Source organism: Gymnoscopelus braueri (assembly GCF_963280865.1).
Source record: "Gymnoscopelus braueri genome assembly, chromosome: 2".
NCBI lineage: Eukaryota > Metazoa > Chordata > Actinopteri > Myctophiformes > Myctophidae > Gymnoscopelus > Gymnoscopelus braueri.
In genome coordinates this window covers 47,386,759-47,411,303 of record NC_137604.1, presented here as the reverse complement: position 1 = coordinate 47,411,303, position 24,545 = coordinate 47,386,759, and the positions used below count along the sequence as shown (strand labels likewise).

The following is a 24,545-nucleotide window of genomic DNA, read 5'->3' as shown; positions in this document are numbered from 1 at the left end:
AGCCAGTGATAGAGGATCAGAGGTGTAAATAATACAGCGTGTATCTCAGTAATAACTGATCTGCATTGTATATGTTTATAAGAACACTGGAATAATGGAGGGAACGGGGAAGGGTTAGTACTCTTAGGAGACATAACAAGTATGTAGAGAATTAGATTAAAATAAAATGCAATCTCTACAGGCCTACCTAAAGCTCATTAAACATGTGACGGTATGAAATAGATAGGCCTAAGAAGTAACATCTTGATAGAGGAGGGACTTTGCTCCGCCACAGTGGAGGCTATCCCTCTGTTTTAGATCAAAGTCCAGGTCATGGTGGTTGGCAATACGGTTTCAGTATTCCCTGTGTCTGTGTCTCCATCAGTCCCCCGATTTGAACTCACAGAGTAACTTGCTGTCCACAGCTCTCTGCCGGCAGCATGGCACAACGACTAGGCCTTTCTCTCCTGTTCCTTCTGGGCTTGTCTATCCACGTGGCCCTGAGTCAAGATGCTGAGGCCCCAGCAGAACCAGAATCCAGCCAGACTCCAGAAGCCGTACCGGCAGAGGAGGAAGACGACACCATCTGGGGAGTGGACTCTCTCAGGGGCAGTTTTGAGGCAGTCAATGGTTACTTTGACTCCATGCTTGAACTAATGGGCGGACGTGATGGGGTGTGCCAGTACCGCTGTCGATATGGTAAGTTATAGTTATTCAAAGGTAAATAAGTTATGCTTTCTTGATTTTCAGATTTGGTAAGTGTTAAACTATACTGTTAGTATATTCCTTTAAAACAAAAAAAATAATTATATTCCACTTTTGGTATATCAGACATAGCCTAATAAAATAGTGTACTTTTGTATAACTTTTTAATTGTCCAGTGCTATTGCCACAGCACATAGAAAGAGAGAATGAAAAGAAAACAATCTGACTGATTTTAGTTATTCTCGTACAGATTGCTCAAACCGATATTGAACAATGTACATACTAAGGTATCTGTATGGTGGTTATGCCTTTTGTCATGCTTTAATCTAGACACTAGGCTACCGCCCACCCTTGTTATGTTGAAGTGGCTATTGCTGCTGCTATAGTAATTCTTTATGATGATTTTTCTCATCTTAGCTTTATTATTGTTGTGTTTATGTTGCATAGTATTGTGGACTTTACCACACATTTAGCTGGTTGTACATTTATGAGTAGTGACAAATAAACCTTCTTGATTCACTCTCAGATTTACTTAAATATTGTGGGTGGTAAGAATCATAGCATCCCTTATTAAAAGTGGATATAGAAAACTCAGGTCGCAACAATTTTTCTAGGACGAATATAAGACTTGTATATAGTTATATAGCATATATGCCTAGATTATGTTTAAAAGAAAACTTGAAAGTCTGCAGAAGCAAAATGTTACATATATACATGGGTATATATATATATATATATATATATATATATATATTATATATATTCAATTTTGTCCCCATCACGTAAACAATTATTATTTTCCTCTGTGATTTATTATCAACATCATGACATCATGAGTAATGGACTATGAACCAGGGCTAGTGAAGATAGCAGACATTGACTATTGATGTGTGTGTGTGTGTGTGTGTGTGTGTGTGTGTGTGTGTGTGTGTGTGTGTGTGTGTGTGTGTGTGTGTGTGTGTGTGTGTGTGTGTGTGTGTGTGTGTGTGTGTGTGTGTGTGTGTGTGTATCTTGCACATCTCTCAGGTAAAGCTGCTGTTCCACGTCCCGACTTCCAGATGCCAGAGCCTGATGGATGCAACTCCTATTTTCTTGGCCTTCCCACACCAGAGGGCGTACGTACCTTTTAATCACACTTTAATTACGCCATCACCCAGATACATTTTTACATGCCACTAGACTTGATTAATGTTAATCTGATTAAGAAACTTTATAATCTTATAGATTAGTACATTAGTATTCCACACCCAGCCGACTGATCACCTTTGTCCTAAACCAGATGGAGATACCCGCCATGACAAAGTGCTGTAATCAGCTGGATGTGTGTTACGACACCTGTGGCTCCAACAAGTACCGCTGTGATTCCAAGTTCCGATGGTGCCTCCACAGTATCTGTTCTGATCTCAAGAAGAGCCTTGGCTTCATCTCAAAAGTTGAAGGTGGGTGAGCCATTAGGCCATGTTCAGACTGGCAGCCCAAATCTGGTTTCTGGCCTATCCAGATTGGAATGCTTGTTTTAAGTCTGAACAGCAAGAACACGAACACACACACACACACACACACACACACACACACACACACACACACACACACACACACACACACACACACACACACACACACACACACACACACACACACACACACACACACACACACACACACACACACACACACACACACACACACACACACACACACACACACACACACACACACACACACACACACACACACACACACACACACACACACACACACGAGAACTGATTTTTGCTAATCAGATTTGAACCACATTCCTAGGTGGTTTGAAATTAGATTCAAATATGATTTCTAAAGCTGTGCCTCTGCCCGTAACCAAAGTATAAATCAGGCTTCTGTGTCCGCTTCTGTGTCCGAGAGTCTAGGCCCTAGACTCTCGGACACAGAAGCCTGATTTATACTTTGGTTACGATGGTGTCACTTGCCGAAAATAGGCGATCTACAATCTTGTAAATTCGGCTATATTCCACAAGCGTCACCATCATACAACAGAGTATAAGTTAAGCATGAATCACGCCTATGTCATTACGTCGTTATCACAGATAACACAGATACCACAGATAGTGTGGACAGTCAGTCCTAAAGATTGTATTTGAGAAACAATCAGATTTGTAGACGGTCTGAACAAAGCCTACTTACAGCAACAGTATCAATTGTATGAATATAAAATGCATACTACTGATGAGGTCATGAGAGTTACAGTGCTTTCTCTTATCGTAAAGTCTCTCAAGAGATCCAGATTTCAGACCACAGTTTTAAGGAAACATTTGCATTATTCTGTATGATAGCCAATCAGTATATCATTCAGTTCAGAAACATAAAAAAACATATTTTAAATAATTTATACATTCATTAATGTGTAAATGATGTATTTTAAATATGATTATAAAATCACAACATTCACTCTTAAGCATGTCATACTGTACATGGCTGATCTTGCGCCATCTCTCCCTTTTTCCTCAGCATGTGAAACATTAGCAGACACCTTGTTCAACACAGTATGGACCTTAGGCTGTAGGCCCTACATGAACAGCCAGAGGGCATCCTGCCTTTGTGAGGGGGAGGAGAGGGATGAGCTTTGAAAAGCCTCCAAATATACCACCCACCTATTAAAGGGTACCAGAGCACCATGTGAAATATGATGTTTTGGTTCTGGGTGTTACAAGAGACTGCTTTGGGACTTACCTGTGTAATTTATTTCTTAGTTATTTTGTTTTTGTTCATCAAAACTACTGTATAAAGGTCCTTACACACCGGGGGCGATTTTATTCATGCGAATAATAGGTTTTTTTTTTTAAACGTATAAAGTCAATGCAAGCTTCCACATCAGCTTCGCGGAGCGAAAAAGCTTATTTATTTATTCGGACCGAGTCAGAATTTTGCGTATATTCGCATAATCGCCGGTGTGTAATGACCTTTACTCTCTTACAAAAAAATGCCTTCAGATGGCTCAGGGTCTGGTTGATCTTACCATCCAAAATAATATTTGCTTATTTTAAGCTGTGGTATGAAAATGTTAGCTAAATGTAATTTAGTTTATTACAGACTTAGTACTGTTTATCTTTCATACCAATCAACCGTCTCTCTCCATACAATTTCATGTTTACATAAAATTGTTTTATATTTGACTTCACGCAACAGTCAGAAACTGAATCTTTGAAGTATATGTCTGAAACATTGCTCACCTATTCTCAAGCACTGGTTAACAACTTATGGGAGATAGTTTCCATGATAGTTTCTTGGCTGTTCACAATCACTTTTAATTTTTGTGAAGACAAATGTAATTCTAAAGTGACAATAAAAGTGGCCACATGAATCTATGGAATAAAGATTTTGAACACAATAAAAAGGTATTTCAATAACACTTCAGGAGAAAAGGATTTCTTTAGTCAATTGTGTATTTATATATCTGTAGTACAAAGTCAAAAAGGATCAATAGAAAAAGAACTGCATACAAAGGGTAGTGAAATATTCATGAATGGTTGGTAATTACAAGCATCTTCAACACTTCCACATGTCCACCAGAAATACATTACATTTGTGATGATAGTACTTGTTACACTTTTAACCACTTGAGCGTTACATACTTAATTGTACGTCAATAGCGATAACAATAGCTTACAAGCTTACTGCACAACGCAACATGTTGTGGGCTTGAAGATCAGCTATTTTTGCCACATGCTCACCTATTATGACATGTCCAGAATAGGGATAGTAGGATTCATGTGTTTTAACCCATTAAGACCGGGAAAGCATCGGTGTCGTGCTTGTACTGTACATCTATTTTTTTTACATTTTTGAAGGATCTTGAAAGTGTGAGAACTACTGATTTAGAAGGCATTTGTAGAATCGGCCTGAGGTCTTAATGGATTAATTGTACATCAATAGCGATAATAGCCGATCCATAAGCGTACAACACATCGCAACATGTTGTGAATGTGAGCTTGAAGATCAGCTATTTTCGCCACACGTTCGCCTATGACATGCCCAGAATAGGGACAGTAGGATTCATGTGTTTTAAGTTGAGACAGATAACGTGCCAGTAAAATCAGAATCAACATTTCACTAATAGCCGCCACGGTGGCTCAGCTGGTATGGGCAGATATCACATAAGTAAGGCCACAGTCCTTCAGCTGAAACCAGGATCGAATCTGATCTGAGGCTGCTATATCTCATCTATATCCGTTCAGAGCAGAAATGCAAAAAAAAACTAGCAGAAAAAAATAATAACTTAGTATTGTAATACTGAGTGCATGACAGGTTTGACAGGCATGACAGGCTCTCTGTAGGTCTAAAGCAGAATAGAAGAGTCAAATGAGTGACAATCTCTTATTTCATTGAGAAAATGTCAGTGTGATTAATAAGTTGCATTTGACTTTTCCACTTCCTAAAATAATGGCAAAGACATCAAAACTATGAAATAACATATGCAATTATGTAGCAATCAAAATGTATAAAGAAATCAAAATATAAAGTTTATCGATTCTTAAAAATAGCCTCCATGTGCCTTGATGACAGCCTTGCACCACCAGGGCAAACGATGGCTGCTTTGAAGAATCTAAAACTAATATACATTTACACTTATTTTGTTACCACATAATTCCATGTGTTATTTCATAGTTTCGTAGTTTGCTAATATTCTACAATGTAGAATATAATAAAAATAAAGATAAACTCTTGAATGAGTTAGGCTACATCAGCTTCAAGGGACAGAATATAAGACATATGTATCCAAAATACATTTGAATTGAACTGTTTAACTTACAGTTAACTTACATTCACCAGTCATTTACATTAGGCTGAGTTTCTGTTGGTTTGGGGACTTGGTGCTTCATCTTCTCATTAAACGCTGCAAGCTAAACGTGATGACAAAAAAGATAGATAAGAAATGAATGTCCTGAAATTGCCCTTAGAATACATACAGTACATACGAATATGGATATGCTTGAAGCTAAACATTGTGATGACAAAAACGAAATTAATGTCCTGAAATTGCCCTTCGGTTACATACTTTATGGTTACGGCTATGCTAAAAGCTACAAATTGTGATGACAAAAAATGTCCTTCAAATATATACGTATACAGAGACAGCATTCATATAGTGCAAATCTTTTGAAATGAGGGAAAGCTGTAAATGCTAGTATTAAAGAGACACCATATAAAAAAAAAGTCTGCTCACCTTTTTCTTCAGGTTTGCCTTTATTTCATCTTCTGTTGGCATTGCTCTTTCCAACTGCTGTACTTCTGTGCTAGCCTCTACAGGCAGCGGCTCTGGATGAAGAGTTTTTGTAGTGATCCCAGAGGATGTATTACTTGCCTGCATTTGACCCGGATCGCTTTGATTGTTTGCAGAGCTACAGCCTGCTTGAGCTTGTATCTTTGCAACCTTCCGTTCCTCCTTCCTTTTCACCAGCCTTCTTTTATTTGCTAGTGCTTTCTTTTGGGGGTTTCCGGATTTTCTCCCATTGGTGAGTTGTAATAGACAGCGGTCATCAATGTAATTAAACCTCGCAGTATTAACGACTTGGAGGTAACTGACTGACTGCTGTCCAGTTTGGCCCTCGCTCTGTGACAGGTCAGAGTTAAAGTAAAAAGGGTTAAAGTAAGATAGGTCATTGTTGCGACCAGCAGGCAGACGTGGATAATGAAAATTAGCAGGGGGATAGGAGGAGGAAGAAGGTGGAATGACATTGGTCCCATAGTTCCCAGCTGTGGAGGAAGCACCGTTACTATAGTAACTGTGGTAGGCAGTGTACGCTGAGTGCTGGACTGGAGTGTGATACTGAATGTGATATTCTGGGTTCTCTGGAGGCAGACGTTGATCACGAGAGCGACCCCTAGAATCAATCCTAGTGTCGTCTCTATCACAGTCTCTCTTCCGCTCTCTCACTCTTTCTTTGCTTCTCTTATCACAGTCTCTCTTCCGCTCTCTGACTCTTTCTTTGCTTCTCTTTCTAGAGTGTCGGTATCTAGAACTTTGATTTTGCTCTCTGCTATCCCTGGGGGTTTTGCTGGAAGAATACTGGTGGCTGGGGGGAATAGAACAAGGGCTGTCAGACATTGAGGTGGATAAAGAGGGAGGACTGTGATGACTGTGTTGCCGACGTCTCTCGCTCACCCCTGTGCTGGTATCATCCTTTAGACCATAGAGTCTCTCAGTCTCTCCTGTGTACGTTCTGCTAGTTTGCACAGGTCATTCGCCTCCAGGCTCAAACCAATTGTATTCAGAATGTACTGCAGCTGTCCCTGATGCTGCTCCAGTTTGGGTTTCTTCTCATCCACAGAGGGAGACCTGGATTTTCGACGGCCGCCTCTATCTTTAGTGTGGGTGAATTTCACCTCAGGCTGGACATTTATTTTACTTCCCCCATGGGATATTTCTTGATTCAGTACTTCTGTCTTCCTCTCTTCACTGCAAGACTGACGGTCCCTCTGCCCAGCTCCAATTTGTAATTGTTGGCTCTCACTCTTGCACACATCTGCCTTTGGCTCCGAAACAGAGGGTTGACTATTCAGAAGCTCCTGACCAGAAGGGGGAGGCTCATCGTTGACTATTTTAGTCAGCATATCAATGTCCACCCCTTTGTTAAGTAAACTGATAAAACGCTGGAATCCTTTGACAACCATGTCATTTTCATCAACTGTGGCACTAGGGCTCTGGCTGGGAGGGTGTGGTTTGACATCGGGGACCTACCGAAGAGCAGAGGTAAGAAAAGATCACTATCTGTTTGCTAAAAGTTGAAGCATGCATCAGTTAATTCAAAATTTTAGTGGGCTACACAAGCTTACTAATTTCCTTTACATTTCCAAGTGTGCTTCTAGACTTTCAGTAATCACAAGATTTGTTAGACATAAGAATATCTAAAGACCCAATAATGAAAAGTAAATAAACAAACATATGGGCCTCTAGTTTCAGGGTGGTGAACTAGCGCACTCTCCATAAGTATCAAGCAAAAGTGTTTTATCAAGAGTCTCTGTGCAGGTGCTAACGAAATCTCCCATCAGTGCCAAGTATTCTATTGGAACCAAAACAATCACCATAGATATGCTGTTCCTGAATTGTACAATAGATAAGAGATGGTTTGATAAGGTTGTAGGAGTGTTCAACAAAGCTACAAACCTCCCCATGTGAATCCGATTCACCAGAATTACGGCGCCTATTCATCAAGGCTTTCACTCTGAGTTTTAGAGGATGTTCTTCTTTGTTCAAGGTCAACATATTTGTCTTCTCCACAGGATTATGTGATGGAAGGTGGTCAGATGGAGTGGAAAAGGCCTGCAGTTAGAAGGAAAATTGTTCATTACACCATATCAGGCACAGATATGCGTAAACACTACTAGAAAACACGTGTGTAGGGCATGTATTAAAGAAATAGCCACACATTCCTCAGTCCTCAAAGTTTGTGACATTTAATCATGCTCCAATGTTTTCGCTATGAAGACTTAATCAAGGCGAGGATGATGCTGATGATTCAAATCATACCCGAAACATTGGTGCGTGTTATAATGTCACCAACTATGAGGACTGAGGAATGTCTGGCTATTTCTTTGATTAGTTATGTATTTTGCATAATGAAGCAACTCCTTAGGCGTGCGTCCTTTCTGCCATTTATCTGTGTAGGCCAGGGCATGTACATCATTGTATATATGGATTGAATAAATCAAACAAGCAGTGTTCTTTGAGAAAGCAAATGTCAATATGTAAATATATATTAACAAGAATTCTGTCTCCATAGATATATCAAATGAATAAAACTACCACATGCATACCTTTGCAAGAAAACCATCAGGCCACCTTCGCTGCAAAATAACATTCACCCTCTCTTTCAGTGGTCTATTGTTGTAGACTGAAGACCGGTTACGATTGGAAAAACCTATATCCTTTTCTCCTGTACTCATTAAGGGCTGAGTATTTCTTACAGAACTGTCCACTTTACTATGTGAGAGATCCTCTTCCCGTTCTTCTTTAAACATCTGACATGGCGTCTTTGCTTTTAGAAATGGCTCAGTTTTTTTCATAGCAATAGCAGCTTTCTTCAGACTTATCTTGTCCTCAATCTGTTGAAGCTCTCTCCTCTTCCTTCCCAACTCCTTATCTTCCTTACTCAGCTCCACCGGGTCACCATCTAGGTCTGTGGCCATTTCTGGGCTGAAGTTCTTGGAATTCTGCCTGTAGGGCCAATGGGATGAAGGATTATGATGCTCCATTTCTGCATGTAGCCTTCTGTCGTTCACTGAAAAACCACAATATGGGTAATAAATATTTTCCTTGGAATCAGTCATCTGTCTTGGATCAAGGCTAGCCGTTGTCTCTGGTGAGTGTATTGCCAGTCTGTAGGATTCCTTGTTGATCTGTTCCAGTTCATATGTTGGTGGGATTATTACTGCATAGTAAAAGAAGGGGAAAACATGATGAGATGAAGTCCCACAGAACTATAACCGTTCACCTGCCAAGAGCTTGGCAGGTGAAAATGTACCTGTACTATTTGTACATTACAGTACTGTAGTGTACTTTCATAGTGATGCGCCAGGAGCACACTCCAAGAGGGGAGTGTGTCCTTTTGTTCAGTATATCCTATTGTCCAGAGGGTACATACACGACATTAAACCAAGATCACATCAGCTCAATATCAGCATATTTATTAATTTCAATGCAGCAATACACAGGAACAACACTGTGAAATATATGAACCAATAATGCAAGATAAGTGAAATCAAGTACTCAACGTATCAGAGGATTTGCCTCGGAGAGGCTCAAGAGCAATTAGTCCACACAGGGAAAAGAACAGGAGGCGCCTCGTATGCACGAACAACAGAGTCAGTAAAACCAAAGTCTGTAGGATCGCGGAGAATTTTAACTGTCACAAAATGTGTAATGTTACTATATACTAAGGAAACCAGTCAGGGTCTGTCCCCAAAAGGGGACCTTAGATTGCATAACTTTGACATGCACGTCAAAGTTATGGGACGTGCCAAATGGTTGCTATGGTATTCTCAAGTCTCCTCAACTGCTGGAGGAAGCAGGTGTAGATAAGATCGCCTGAGGTCAACAGGAGTATGTCGGCAGTTCCATACATTACTATAGGTTTCTAGTGCGTTGTCGCCTCGACAGGATACACAGGCGGGTGTAAATCTTTTATGATCAAAGTTTCAGACAGTCTGATATTCAAATTCAGCTTGCATCCTGTTTTTACATAATTTTAAGCATGTTTTTGTCACGTAGGCATGTCATGTCAATGTTTTTAGTTAAGCACGAGCAAGTGGAAATTTCCACTTGTCATGACATACATATATGCAGGGGCCCAAAAATATATAGTAATGTTCAACCTTTGAAATGGATGCTGATAAAATGTTCCCATCAATAGTTAAATATAACTCAGTGGTTCTCAATCAGTGGTCCGGGGACAACCAGTGGTCCTTGAGGGGGTTCCAGGTGGTCCCCAGCTAAATGATGGAGAGTTGGTAACCAAATGGCCCTTCTCTATGAATTGAGTACAAAGGACCCCAATGGTAACAAGCCATAGGCTTTCGTTTTAAATCCTTTTAGCTGACCTTGTATTGAACTGTACTTTCATGTGTTTTTTTCTGCAAACTTCTAATAAAGTATTCAATCAATCAATAATAGATCTTTAACTCTTGAGAGTGTAAAATGAAACCATTACGCTCTCAAGAGTTAAATTATGTTAAACATTAGCTGTAGTATACAACCCTCGTAGACGTATTTATGATTCTGACGTTTTCAATCTACGAGAGTTGTAGGGTTCACGCCCCATGGAGACATTGACTTTCTGCACTATGCCCCGCAGATACTCCAAACGCGTACAAATTGAAAATAAAGGTGCTTACCCCCAAGCCCCAAATGTTAACTGTCTTTACGCGGTTGTAGTTTAATGTAATAATCCATATCTTTCATTAAAGAAGTGTTTTAATGCCGTCTGTGGCCGAACGCCATTTTTTCACCCTCGTTTACTTCCTGTTTACATTTAGTGTAATTCCGGGTTTCACCAGATGCGCCCCGTCACTACCCGTCACTACCGCCCATTGGGAACTTCCGACAGAATCGGCCACAGACGGCATTAAAACACTTCTTTATTGAAATATATGGATTATTACATTAAACTACTACCACGTAGAGACAGTTAACATTTGGAGCTTGGGGGTAAGCACCTTTATTTTCAATTTGTACACGTTTGGAGTATATGCGGGGCATAGTGCAGAAGTCCATGTCTCCATGGGGCGTGAACCCCACAACTCTCGTAGATTGAAACGTCAGAATCATAAATACGTCTACGAGGGTTGTATACTACAGCTAGTTAAACATCTGCATTACTTGATTGAATAATTGTTATTTTGATCAACGTTTGCCTGTTCTCTCTCCTAATGGAGCCACATCAACACAGCATGGAATTATGGCCAAAATCACACCCAACGATAACAAATTATTTTAAGTCTTGGGTCTGAGAGGCAAAATCTCATCAAACGGTGGTCCGTGGCTCAAATGCCGAATAAATAATGGACCTTGATATGAAAAGGGTTGAAAACTCACTGCTAAACCTCAGAAGCGACATTGTTTACCTTTTGACTGGAGCCCCTCTTCAGTCTCCAACGAGACATCAATGTGTCCATTTCACATCACAGGTGTAAAACAGTAACAGTTGACTGTCACAGGCAAATATGCTTCCACGGTGCTTGTAAAAAACACGAATTATTACCCAATAACCATAGACATGGACATAATATGAAAGATTAACGTGAGGAATAAAGCTAAAGTTAGCCAGCTATCCAGCTTATTCTGTGGTGTTCATAGGATACAGACTGCAGATACGATACGACGCCACGCCACCGTCTGGAGGGAGTAGGTTTTGTTTTGAAAAACCCAACTCGTGGTGGAAAGTCTTGGTGACACGAGGTTAGAACCCATTCCCAACACACACGCACACAGGCACACCCAAACAAAAAAATATACTGAAGTTAGCAATATGACAATGCTACAAGTAAAGTCAAGTCAGTTTTGGCTTAAAAATATTCTTCCAGTGCCAACCTTAAAAAATACTCATTATGCAGAATGGCCCATTTCACGATCATATTATTAGTATATGTGTTCATGTCTTCATGACTTAAATTAAATGTAATTGTATTTTATTTGAAAAACAATAACCACAAGCTAGTAGTACAAGGAGGACATAATAAAGTCCATGACCTATTTCCATTGTGGTCCTCATACAAATAATAACAAATCATGACATTTCACATGAGTGACAAATAAAATGAAAAATTCTGACGAAGACACCATGCACTTAAATATATAAAAACAAAACCCTTAATTAAGTAGTAAAACTTAAAATACACCACCACACTAGAACCCTTTCCAATAGCCAAGGTTTTATTAATGAAATATTTAAAGGGATATTTCATTTTCAAACACTTCTGGAACATCTACTGTGTGCACACACTCATTCCATCAGACCCCTCTCCCCTTCCTATATAAACCAGTTGTATGTTAGACTCATTGAAAATACCCATCCTTGGTTCTGGTGACTGATATTGACCTAATGCTTGAAGGGTTGGGGTGTGTGTGTGTGTGTGTGTGTGTGTGTGTGTGTGTGTGTATAATATATATATATATAATTTTTTGAAAAACATATTTAACACTTCATGCTTCCGTCTGCTGACAAGCTTTATGGTAAGGATGATTTTCTTTTACAGTAGGACTTGACACCTCCTCACATTTCTAAAACTACTAGTTTATTTGCTGACCATGGTAGCCTATTACTTACATGACCAGCCAACTCTCCTCACCTGAACCCCATAGAGAATGTATGGGTTATTGACAAGAGGATGAGAGACACCAGACCAGATCCAACAATGTAGACAAGCTGAAGGCCGCTATCAAAGCAAACCTGGGCTTCCATAACACATCGACAGTGCCACAGGGGATGATCGCCTCCTGGATTTTTGATTTTCAAGAGCTGTACATGCCGTAATCATCAAGATTACAACAAAAAACGTGTGAAATATTTCACTTTATGTACTTTACTGTATATGAAAAAAATCTGATGAAAAGTTTTTGAATGATATTAAATGAACTTTTCCACAATGTTCAGTTTTTTATATGTACCTGAATTAATAACTTTGCAAATGTATAATAATATTTGCCTCAGATGTTAAGTGGAGTAAAAATATAAAGACAATAAAAATACTCAAATAAAGTAAAAGTAAATTGAAACTCTCCTCTTCTACCCTGGATTTGAAGCCGCAGGAGTGCACGTCCTGACATTTTTTACCATTGAGCTAATAGAGCCTGCCTGCTTGCTCAGGGGATAAATTGAATCTTGACCATCAGGTCAGAATTCGTGTCAGATCCTGAGACATGACCTTTGAGACACTCTAAATGTCTCAATAGAAGAGCAGGGAGACAAAATAAATACAAAAAATATATATATACACACAACCACCACATTACATAAGTTATATTGTATTAACATACTCTACCATACAGATTGGACAAAATTACATTTTATTCATTCAAAAAGTTACATAGTGCCACTTTAAGTACAGTACTTGAGTGAATGTAATCAATTACCTCTGTTCACTGCACACACACAGACGCACTTTGAACAGTCATTACTCAGTGAATTCTCTTAGACTAATTGATTAAACACAACCACACTTTGTGTAGTCTAATAATCATAATTGACTCAAATAATATAGGACTGGTATTCTATATTCATTACTCTATCTGTGAAAAAAAATTAATGAATAAACTTAACCTAAAAAAAGGTTCATCCACATTCCAAAAGGGGAAATTTGGAGTGGCGTTCAAATAGATTATAATACATTTATTATAATTCTGTCAAAGATAATCAGTGTTGATAATGTGTTATACACTTTTCAATTCATATCATACTTGTCCTAGCTATCATTAATTATTCAGAGCACAACCCCCTAGGTAAGCTGGTCTCTTTAGTTGATCTGGAAGAACACCATGTATACCACTCTCTATCAACACTGAGCACACCAGTTTGTCTGAGGTTTGGTAACATAATGCATTGAATAACACAATCAACCTGCATTACAATGTATCAAGATCACCATTTAAGAATCAAGAGTGTAAATAAGAATAATCCCTTTGAAAAAATGAAGGGGAAAAAAATCAATATTGAACCCCTTGACAAGGAATTTAAATTAAATTAATAATATTAATTAGGGGTAGGGGTAGGACAAAAAATACCTGCCCACCAAGCATTCAGCTTGGCGGCTTTGTGTCTATACGAAAATAATCGCTCCGAAGGGTGATCTTTGTCAATGCACGTACACTTACTCCTACATGCTGGTGCGGCACCTGTCAGAGGGAAATGTTGAGCAGGGGGAGTAGGACAGAAGCGCTATATCCTCCCAGTGGGTCTTCACACTGGCAGGTGAGCCAGTAGGGTACAACAGTAGCAACAAGCAGCGGGAGAAAGTGGCATAATGACTAAATTGGGATCTTAGGGTGTGCTCCCCCTGGCCTTTGTCTTTCTAGACGTACCTAGAAGGCAGTAGTAGCATAGTGGTTGGTCAGATACCAGGGCGTGTCCACTAAATGTGGGCCTGTGCAGCAGACCCCTGGGGACCACTGGCCTGGGGTCGTGAGACATTCAGTTACCAATTGTGTGGCCATGATGAGGAGGCCCGGTAGAAGTCTTGGTGAAGGGGAGGCTGTGTTCTACTGTACACTCGTTGCTCCTTCGCTGCTCACCACACCAGCAGCAGCAACCTGCATGCGAGATGGCAAGTACAATAAAGCATACACTTTGAGTCCAAACAACAAAAAACATTGACAACAAAACAGGTGCGCTGACTCAGTGTCATTTGAGTTGCATAACCATAAAGTGTGAAATTCACACCTTATCGCTATGCAACTCAAATGGCAATCAAGTTACAGTATGATCATTCCGTCAGCGTCAACATGGTATACGCAATGCACCTGAACAAGCGGCAACTATGACATCTTGGGGTGAGAACGGGTTGCCTTCAAAGATACATATGGATAGATATTGTATGCTGCCAGCTAAAAGTTGTAATTGCGAACGCAGCGGAAGGAGGCGCGCCTCTGCGCAAGTGGAGCTTACTATGAAACCGTGCTCGGGTTGTGTGTGTGTCTGTGTGCAGTATTGTGTGCACTGCCTGTGTGCAGCCGCGCCCCCATGTGACTCACGCTCTCATTGGCTGCTGACAGATCTCAGCGCGCACTACAGTGTGGCTGAAATCCGCCTGCCCCTGGGTGACTAATTACACTCCTCTGAGAGAAATATAGCAGCTACAGTCAAAAATAACACATCTAGAAGCATCTACACGAGTTCATCTATTGGGATATCTAAGAATTCCATGTCATTTGTGCATATTTCAGGCCGGATGGCAAGTTGAAAACCACCCACTTCTCTACAATTGCTCATTCCTTTCTATTCTTCTTATTGTTATTTTCGAGCTGCGTTCGCTTCCCGCGTTCGCGCGTCTTACTTGTGACTACAACGAAAGTGTATGTGCTTAAAATGTCCTTCAGAAACGCAAGGATACAGAGTGAATTCATAAAGTGAAAACATTAGATTTAAATAACTAAAAATCTGCTCACCTTTTTCACTTCCCTGACTCCCTTTTCTTCTCTTTGGAGTTCTGAGGTCTGAGGTCTGCAGTCTGAGTTCTGCTCTAGTGTCTTTAAAATGTTCTGCTCCAGTCCTGCTAGCTTTTCTAAAATCTTCTGTTGCTCCTCTGAATTGTCTGATTGCTGTCCAGTTTGGCAGTCACTCAGTGACCGGACTGAGTTCTGCTTTAGTTTCATTAAAAGGCCATGTTCCTTTGCTGCTAGCTTCTGTCGCGTCTCGGAATTGTACGCAGCAGTATTTAGCTCCTGCTTTAGATTAGACCATTCTTGTCCAAGTATTTGTTCTGCAGGGTTCTGCTCCTTTTTTGTCAGGTTTGCATCCATTTCCTCTTCTGTTGGCAATTCTACTTCGAACTGCTGTCCTTTCTTTTTGTCCTTCCTTTTGTTCTGCCATTTTCTTTTCTTCTCTTTGGACTTTAGTTTCATTAAAAGGTCCTGTTCCTTTGCTGCTAGCTTCTGTCGCGTCTCGGAATTGTACGCAGGGTTACAGTTTGCTCGAGCTGTAACCTTTCTAATGTACTTCAGCTCCTTATTTAGCTTAGTGTTACAAAGCCCTTTTCCTCCTGAAAGAAAGCGAAATGAAGTGTTCTTTTCAATTTGGCCCTCGCTCGGTGGCAGGTCTGAGTTTAAGTAGGAATGTCCAGGTGCATCGTTGCAACCAGCAGGTGGATGTGGAGGAGGGTAATACTGGCCAAGCAAGGATCCAGTGTCAGTAGAAGGACATACAGGATTCATTGAAAATTTACAAAAACCAGGGGGATAGGAGGAGGAAGCTGGGCTGTCATTGGACCCAGAGTTCTGGACAGTATTGATGGCGTGAAGGTAACAAAGGTCTGATTGCTGTCCAGTTTGGCCTTCACTCAGTGACCGGTCTGCGTTCTGCTTTAGTTTCATTAAAAGGTCCTGTTCCTTTGCTGCAAGCTTCTGTCGCGTCTCGAAATTGTACACAGGGTTACCGTTTGTTCGAGCTATAACCTTTCTAATATACTTCAGCTCCTTCTTTAGCTTAGAGTCACAAAGCCTTTTTCCTCCTGAAATGCTGAGAAATGAAGTGTTCTTTTCAATTTGGCCCTCGCTCTGTGACAGGTCTGAGTTTAAGTAGGAATGTCCAGGTGCATCGTTGCAACCAGCAACGATGCAGGTGGTTCTGGATGAGGGTAAACCTGGCCAAGTAAGGCTCCAGTGTCAGCAGAGCGACAAACAGGATTAATTGAATTACAAAAACCAGGGGGATAGGAGGAGGAAGCTGGGCTGTCATTGGACCCAGAGTTCTGGACAGTATTGATGGCGTGAAGGTCTGATTGCTGTCCAGTTTGGCCTTCACTCAGTGACAGGTCTGAGTTCTGCTCTAGTCTCTTTAAAATATTCCGTTCCTTTCCTGCTAGCTCTTGTAAAAACGTGTGTTCCATCTCTGAATTATTCGCAGGATCATCGTTCATTAGAGCTATAACCTTTCTAATCGTATTTAGGTCCTGCTTTAGATTAGACAATTCTTGTCCATTTATTTGTTCTGCAGGGTTCTGCTCCTTTTTCGTCAGGTTTGCATGCATTTCCTCTTCTGTTGGCAATTCTACTTCCAACTGCTGTTGGATGCTTCTCTGACTTTCTTTTTGTCCTTCCAGGCCTGATTGCTGTCCAGTTTGGCCTTCACTCAGTGACAGGTCGGGGTTCTGCACTATTCTCTTCAAAATGTCCTGCTCCACTCCTGCTAGCTTTTGTAATTTCTTCTGTTTCTCCTTTGAATTGATCAGAGGGTCACAGTGTACTCGAGCTATAGAATTTCTGCACCAGAACACCAGCTGCTTCCATATCCGCTTTTCTACCACCGTTGCATTTCGCAAAAGAAGTTGCTTTTTCCTCTTATTTTTGCTCTGCCTCCTTTTATTTCCAGTACCTCTAGACTTCACAGTATTACTGATGTGGAGGTAATGAGAGCCTGATCTCTGTTCAGTTTGGCCTTCACTCAGTGACAGGTCTGAGTCTAAGTAGGAATGTCCAAGTGCATCGTTGCAACCGGCAGGCGGATGTGGGTAAACCTGGCCAGGTAAGGCTCCAGTGTCAACAGAGGAACATACAGGATTCATTGAATTACAAAAAACAGGGGGATAGGAGGAGGAAGCTGGGCTGTCATTGGACCCAGAGTTCTGGACAGTATTGATGGCGTGAGGGTGACCAAGGTCAGATTGCTGTCCAGTTTGGCCTTCACTCAGTGACAGGTCTGAGTTCTGGTCTAGTCTCGGTAAAATGTTCTGTTCCTTTCCTGCTAGCTCTTGCAAAAACTTGTGTTCTTTCTCTGAATTATTTGCAGAGTCACGGTTCACTAGAGCCATTACCTTTCTAATCGTATTTAGCTCCTGCTTTAGATTAGACCATTCTTGTCCAAGTATTTGTTCTGCAGGGTTCTGCTCCTTTTTTGTCAGGTTTGCATCCATTTCCTCTTCTGTTGGCAAGTCTACTTCCAACTGCTGTCCTTGTATGCTTCTCTGACTTTCTTTTTGTCCTTCCTTTTGTTCTGCCATTTTATTTTCTTCTCTTTGGAATTTAGCTTCGGTGACAGTATTGATAGTGTGAAGGTAACGAAGGCCTGATTTCTTTCCAGTTTGGCCTTCACTCTTCTTCTGCAGTAGTATCTTTACAATGTCCTGATCCACTCTTGTTAGCTTTTCTAATTTCTTCTGTTTCTCCTCTGAATTGATCCATTTCAGAGGAGTGTCACAGTGTAATCGAGCTATAGAATTTCTAACTAACGCCAGCTGCTTCTTTAACTGCCTTTTCCCCTTATTTTCGCTCTGCCTTCCTTTATTTCCAGTACCCCCAGGACCGTATTTCCAGTACCCCTCAGTACTAATGATGTGGAGGTAATGAGAGCTTGATCTCTGTTCAGTTTGGCCCTCACTCAGTGACAGATCTGAGTCAAAGTAGGAATGTCTAAGTGCATCGTTGCAACCAGCAGATGGATGTGGGTAAACCTGGCCAGGTAAGGCTCCAGTGTCAACAGAGGGACATGCAGGATTCATTGAATGGCAAAAACCAGGGGGATAGGAGGAGGAAGCTGGGCTGTCATTGGACCCAGAGTTCTGGACAGTATTGATGGCGTGAGGGTAACAAAGGTCTGATTGCTGTCCAGTTTGGCCTTCACTCAGTGACAGATCTGTGTTGAAGTGAGAATGTCCAAGTGCAGTGCTGCAGACAGCAGGTGGTTGTGGATGAGCATAAACCTGACCAAACAAGGCTCCAGTGTCAGCAGAGGGACATAAAGGAGTCATTGAATAATTACAAAACCCAGGGGGATAGGAGGAGGAAGAAGGTGGGATGACCTTGGATCCATAGTTCAAGAAAGCACCGTTACTAGTGTCACTGTGGTATGCAGTGTACTCTGAGTGCTGGACTGAAGTGTATGTTGGAATTGCAGATGCAACATCAGCATTGTACAATGGAGTTGCACATGCAGCAAGATATTCTGGGTTCTCTGGATACTGATGGCGACCAGAAGAGCTATCTCTGGAGGCAATTCTATTCTCGTCTCTATCACCATCTCGTTCTCTCCCTTGGTCTCTCCCTCGCTCTCTGCTTCGCTGTCTAAAGTGTAGGTATTCAGAACTTTGTGTTTGTTCTCTGCTCTCCCTGAAGGTTTTGCTGGGGGAATGCTGATGATGGGAGGGACTAGAACTATGGCTGTCAGACACTGAGGTGGATGAAGAGGAAGGACCGTGATCACTTTGTACATGCTGCCGACTTCTCTTGCTCAGCGCTGTGCTGTCCAACCTCTGTTTGGTATCACTCTTTCTGCCATAGAGCCTCTCCTGTGTACGTTCTGCTAGTTTGCACTGGTCATCTGCATCCAGCCTAAAACCAATTGTCTTCAGAATGTTTTGGAGATCTTCCTGATGCTGCTCCAGTTTGAGTTTCTTCTCCACCACTGGGGGAGACCTGGATCTACGACTAGAGACAAAATGACTACCGCCTCTATCATCACTCTGGGCAGATTTCTCCTCAGACTGGATGTTTCTTTTACCGCCCACATGGGATATATCTTGATTGAGTAGTTCAGTATTCCTTTCTTCACCGCAAGACTGACGGTCCCTCTGCCCAGCTCCACGTTGTAATCGTTGGCTCTCACTCTTGCACACATCTGAGTCTTCCTTCACAACAGGGCTTTGACTATGTAGAAGCTCCTGACCAGTAGGATCATCATTGACTATTTTAGTCAGCATTTCAATGTCCACCCCTTTGTTAAGTACACTGAGGAAACGCTGGAATCCCTTTAAAACCAACATATTTTCCGCAATTGTGGTAGAAGGGCTCTGACTGGGAGGTTGTAGTTTAACATCAGGGACCTGCTGAAGGGCACATGTAAGAAAACATCACAAGTTTACTAAGAGTGGAGCATGCATCAGTAAATTAGAACTTTGAGTGAGCTTCAGTACTTACTCATTTCTTTTACATTTTCAAGACATTGTTAGACAGTGTGTGTGTGTGTATAGTTGCATGCCATGGCTAATTATAAATTCATGTTAACGTGCAGTTGGACAGCCTAATAAAGTGGCCGGTGAGTGTATATATATATTACATTACAAAAATATGCATGGAGGTCAGGAATTTTACAATAGTTTGATAAGTGTTCAACAAAGCTACACACCTCCCCATGTGAATCCAATACACCAGAATGACAGTGCCTGTTCAGCAAGGCTTTCACTCTGAGTTTCAGAGGATGATCATCTTTGTTCAAGGTCGACGTATTTGTCTTCTCCACAGGATTAGGTGATGGAAGGTGGTCAGATGGAGTGGAGAAGGCCTGAGCAGTTTGAAGGAAAAATAGTTAATTACACCATGAGGCACATATACGGACATCTACACTACTATAAAACGTGTGTAGTATTAATCAAAGAAATAGCCACAGATTCCCCAGTCCTCGAAGTTGGAGACATTCAATCAAACACAAATGTTTTGGCCATGAAGCCTTCATCAGGCTGATGATTCGTAGGCGAAACAGTGCATGATTAAATGTCACCAACTATGAGGACTGAAGAATGTGTGGCTATTTCTTTGATTAGCCAAACATTTTCCATTGCAGCAACTCATTAGGTGTCGGGCATGTACATAATTGTATTTACAGATTGAATGTAACAAACAAGCAAGTGTTCCAACTTCTTTCAGAAGGCAAATGTCAAGATGGAAATATCCATTAGTAAGAATTCTGTTTGCATAGATACAGTATGTCAGATAAATCAACTCGCCACACACCTTTGCAAGAACACCATTAGGCCACCTTCGCTGCAAAACAACATTCACCCTCTCTTTCAGTGGTCTATTGTTGTAGGCTGAAGACCGTTTACTATTGGAAAAACCTATATCCTTTTCTCCTGTACTCATAAAGGGCTGAGTATTTCTTACAGAACTGTCCACTTTACTACGTGAGAGATCCTCTTCCCGTTCTTCTTTAAACATCTGACATGGCGTCTTTGCTTTTAGAAATGGCTCCGTTCTTTTCATAGCAATAGTAGCTTTCTTCAGACTTATCTTCTCCTCAATCTGTTGAAGTTCTCTCCTCTTCCTTGCCAACTCCTTATCTACCTTACTCAGCTCCAATGGGTCACCATCTGGGTCTGTGGCCATTTCTGGGCTGAAGTTATTGGAATTCAGCCTGTAGGGCCTATGGGATGAAGGATTATGATGCTCCATTTCTGCATTAGTACCCATCATGGTATGTGGTCTTTTTTTGTGGTTTGTTGAATAACCACAATATGGGTCATTCTCTATCTGTTCCCTGGAATCAGTCCTCTGTCTTGGATCAAGGACTTCCCATTGTCTCTGGTGAGTGTATTGCCAGTCTGTAGGATTCGTTGTTGATCCGTTCCAGTTCATGTTGGTGGGTTATTACTGCAAAGTAAAACAACATGAAGTTTAATCAGCAAATGTCCAACGGAACTAACAGCACCTGCCTATAGTGCTTTCATATTCTACAAATGTAAACACATTTCTAGGTACATAAACAGTGGTGTAAAGTAACTAAGTACATTTACTCAAGTACTGTACTACTAAAACTGGTACTCAAGTACCAGTTTTCAGTACTTTCTACTGCACTACATCTCGGAGGCAAATATTGTACTTTTACTCCACTGCACTTATTTGAAAACTGTAGTTACTAGTTACTTTGTAAATTTTGATTATTATTACAAAACATTTGAAAACATTTTGAAAATAGCCGATCTACAAGCTCACAATGCGTGGCGATTAAATCCTTTTGTAACTTAGCGAAATAAAACCAAATTGACCCCCATTTGTACACTGTCATAGTTATATAACAAATATAACTCACTTGGACCGACATTGTTTACTGGAGCCGCTCTCCCGTCTCCACCAAAACATGCATGTTCATTTCACTTCAGAAGTGTAAAACAGTAACATTTAGCTGTTACAGCTACAGGATATACGCTTCCACAGTGCTGGTAAAAACGGAATAATTACTCAATTACCATAAACATAAAAGACTGACGGGAGGAAGAGAGCTAAAAGGTTAGCCATATAGCCATTAACATTAGCCAAAAAGCCAGCTCAGCTGATAGGATAGCGGAACGGAGCCGCAACACATCTCCGGCTTACTTCAAGTGTTGCCAGGTTTTGAGAGAGAAATAAGCAACCAGGTCTAGGAAAACAAGTCCAAAAGAAGCGACTAAACCTTAAAGTTTAAGGAGGCTTAAAACCTACATTACATCTCTATCTACAAGCTCACAACGCGTCGATGTCGACGCGTTGAGAACCACTCGTTTAAATAACAATTAAAACATTTGGAAACAAGCCTAAATAAGCAACTTTACAGGAAAAAAAGCCCAAAGTCGCTTATAATAAGCGGACATGGCAACACTAGTGGGCGGACGCCTTTTTAGAAGACCGGAAACAGTAGAGTGAACGTGAACACAGCTTCTGAACCATTCTGTATCATTATTATTATAAGTCTATTAATTTCCAATGGAAGAGTGAACGCGAACGCAGCTTCTGAACCATTCTTTATCATTATTATTATAATAAGTCTATTCATTCCAATGGAAGAGTGAAGGTGAACACAGCTTATGGACCATTCTTTAGCTCCATGGTCACTGAACTACTTCCCAAGACTTTCATACTAAAATGGCTTTTTTCAGAGAGACAAATCAGGAGAAAATCAACTTTATTATCGACCTTTCTCTGTCCCAGCAACACACTCTCGCGGGATAAGCACGAGTAAACACAGGACGTTCGCGACATAATAACTATTAGTTATAAGACATTGGTTGCTATGTCTTGATAACTATTTGTCCTCAGATCTTTTTCCACAGGTCGAGGTCGGATATCTGTTATTATGAAAACATATTCATCCCCCAGTTGTTCTTCTAAACATGCAAGGGGAAGCACAAACAAAATAATTTTGTTTCCGTGTTAGCCATGTCAACTTTTACATCATGTTTCTGTCCAGTGTCTAAACCGTTACATTTGATCAAATATGAAATAGGAGAGCTACACTACCAATCAGTCTTAAGATAGTGCTGGAGTCAAATTAGTATTCAGGTATAATTCAGAAAGAATACAACTTGCACACAATCTTTCTCAATTGCAGTTTCAAATTTATTGCTAAACTTTTTATCAGAGACATTCAGAGCATAATAGAAACATTTGAGAAACAATGAAACACAATATCCACATGTACATATAATATACCTGTATATTATATATAATATTGTCAGCTATATGGAGAGCAATGCTTTGTCACAGTCATAAAAAATGCAAAACCAAACAGAAAACAAGACCTACTATAAATGCATTGAATAACACAATTAACCTGTATTACAATGTGTCAAGATCATCACCCTTTAAGAATCAAGAGTATATATAAGAATAATAGTTCTCTTTGAAATTTAAAAAAAATAATCAATTGAACCCCTGGGCAAAGAAAAAAAAAGTCTGCGCTCGGGTAGCACAAAAACGTACCTGCTCACCAAGCATTCGGCTTGGCGGCTTCGTGTCAATATCAAAACAATTGCCCGTGTTCAGAGGGGAGCCGGGCGGCAAGGGTGATCTTTGTGTCAATGCATGTACACATATGCTGGTGCGGCATCATGTCAATGGGGAATTTAGCAGGGGGAGTAGGACAGAGGCGCTATGTCCTCCCAGTGGGTCCTCACACTGGCAGGTGAGCCAGTAGGGTACAACAGTAGCGACAAGCAGCGGGAGAAAGTGGCATAATGACTACATTCATTGGGATCTTAGGGTGTGCTCCCGCTGGCCTTTGTTTTTCTAGACGTACCTAGAAGGCAGCAGTAGCATAGTGGTGGGCATGTCCACTCAATGTGGGCCTGCGCGTCAGACCTCTGGGGACCACTAAATAAGACATACATAGGACCACAATGTAAACAAGTCCCCAGGACTTTTTTTGTGTTATCCTTTTAGCCTTAATGTCTGACTGTAGCTCGTGCTGTTTACATTTGTCCAATAAAGTATTCAATGAATCAATCAAACTGCAGCTCCGTGATCCCCTGCCGATCCACCTGGGGTCGTGAGACATTCAGTTACCATTTGTGTGGCCATGATGAGGAGGCCCGCCGCCCGGTAGAAGTCTTGGTGAAGGGGAGGCTGTGTTCTGCCAGGAGAACACTCACTGTACACTCGTTGCTGCTTCGCTGCTCACCACACCACCAGCAGCAACCTGTATGCCAGATGGCAAGTACAATAAAGCATACACCATGAGTCCTAACCTTTGACCATGGTCCACTTAAGATCGACAACAAATTAACAAAAGGAACATAGTATGAGTGTGTTGTGGTGCTCTGGTTTGTTGTGTGAGTGTGTCTTGGGGGGGGGTGCTTGTGGTGGGAGGATAGGTAACCTTTAGGGAGGAGAGAGTGTGCGTGTGTGTGCGTGTGTAAGGGTGGGGGTGTATGAGTGAAAGAGAGCGTATGTGCAGAAATGCGCATGCACGATTAAGAGAGGATTGTATGGAACCACAAACAATAACTGTTACTGCACTATTTATATTTGGACAATGTTGAGACAATGTTGAGAAACAAAACCCTCGTTGGACAAAAACATCATTAAAAAATGTCCTGAAATGCCCTGAACCCCAAGTTGTCATATTTCACCGCTTGGTAAGGTGCCCCAGACATCACTTTCTTCAATTTGGCAGTAAAAAACGTTGACAACAAAA

The 24,545-nt window shown here is 41.0% G+C and overlaps 3 protein-coding genes and 1 long non-coding RNA gene across 7 annotated transcripts in view; 2 read left to right on the top strand and 2 right to left on the bottom strand.

Annotated features, from left to right (window-relative positions):
* Positions 1-419: 419 nt before the first annotated feature.
* Positions 420-3,456, top strand: LOC308095938 (group XIIB secretory phospholipase A2-like protein; the record flags this gene model as incomplete). The annotated part of the gene is made up of 4 exons (XM_080443114.1): positions 420-678; positions 1,711-1,799; positions 1,964-2,123; positions 3,190-3,456. The coding sequence occupies 4 exons, from the start codon at positions 420-422 to the stop codon at positions 3,306-3,308; spliced, it is 627 nt and encodes a 208-aa protein (XP_080299240.1). The 3' UTR covers positions 3,309-3,456.
* A 2,792-nt stretch (positions 3,457-6,248) lies between these two features.
* On the top strand, positions 6,249-18,700 carry LOC308077316. The gene is made up of 3 exons (XR_013932387.1): positions 6,249-6,363; positions 17,388-17,411; positions 18,606-18,700. It is a non-coding gene; the product is annotated as an uncharacterized lncRNA (long non-coding RNA).
* Positions 6,351-11,501, bottom strand: LOC308077182 (uncharacterized protein). The gene is made up of 4 exons (XM_080417780.1): positions 11,302-11,501; positions 8,497-9,110; positions 7,847-8,002; positions 6,351-7,416 (listed from the first exon to the last, which is right to left on the bottom strand). Exons 2-4 carry the CDS (start codon positions 9,007-9,009, stop codon positions 6,865-6,867), a joined length of 1,221 nt encoding a protein of 406 aa, XP_080273906.1. The 5' UTR covers positions 9,010-9,110; positions 11,302-11,501; the 3' UTR covers positions 6,351-6,864.
* The window catches only part of LOC308076759 (uncharacterized protein), a 37,578-nt gene continuing 26,329 nt past the window's right edge, over positions 13,297-24,545 (bottom strand). Inside the window, exons 1-5 of one of the 4 annotated variants that reach the window (XM_080417222.1) lie at positions 21,687-21,912; positions 20,612-21,247; positions 20,007-20,162; positions 15,338-19,707; positions 13,297-14,482 (exon numbers count right to left, since the gene is read on the bottom strand). In XM_080417222.1, the coding sequence (XP_080273348.1) occupies positions 16,462-19,707; positions 20,007-20,162; positions 20,612-21,232 (4,023 nt within the window). In that variant the 5' untranslated portion in view covers positions 21,233-21,247; positions 21,687-21,912 and the 3' untranslated portion in view covers positions 13,297-14,482; positions 15,338-16,461. Of the gene's footprint in view, positions 14,483-15,337; positions 19,708-20,006; positions 20,163-20,611; positions 21,248-21,686; positions 21,913-22,994; positions 24,048-24,545 lie in introns of those variants that run through there. The other 3 variants (XM_080417223.1, XM_080417224.1, XM_080417225.1) reach the window with 3 other exon arrangements.

Bases quoted from the DNA above. Each gene is read 5' to 3' on its own strand.
- LOC308077182 (XM_080417780.1), bottom strand. From the start codon at position 9,009: ATGACTGATTCCAAGGAAAATATTTATTACCCATATTGTGGTTTTTCA. The intron at 8,003-8,496 runs GTATGCATGTGG...TTCTAACTGCAG, and splicing joins CTGATGGTTTTCTTGCAAAG to GCCTTTTCCACTCCATCTGA. The intron at 7,417-7,846 runs GTTTGTAGCTTT...GCTCTTCGGTAG, and splicing joins AATCGGATTCACATGGGGAG to GTCCCCGATGTCAAACCACA.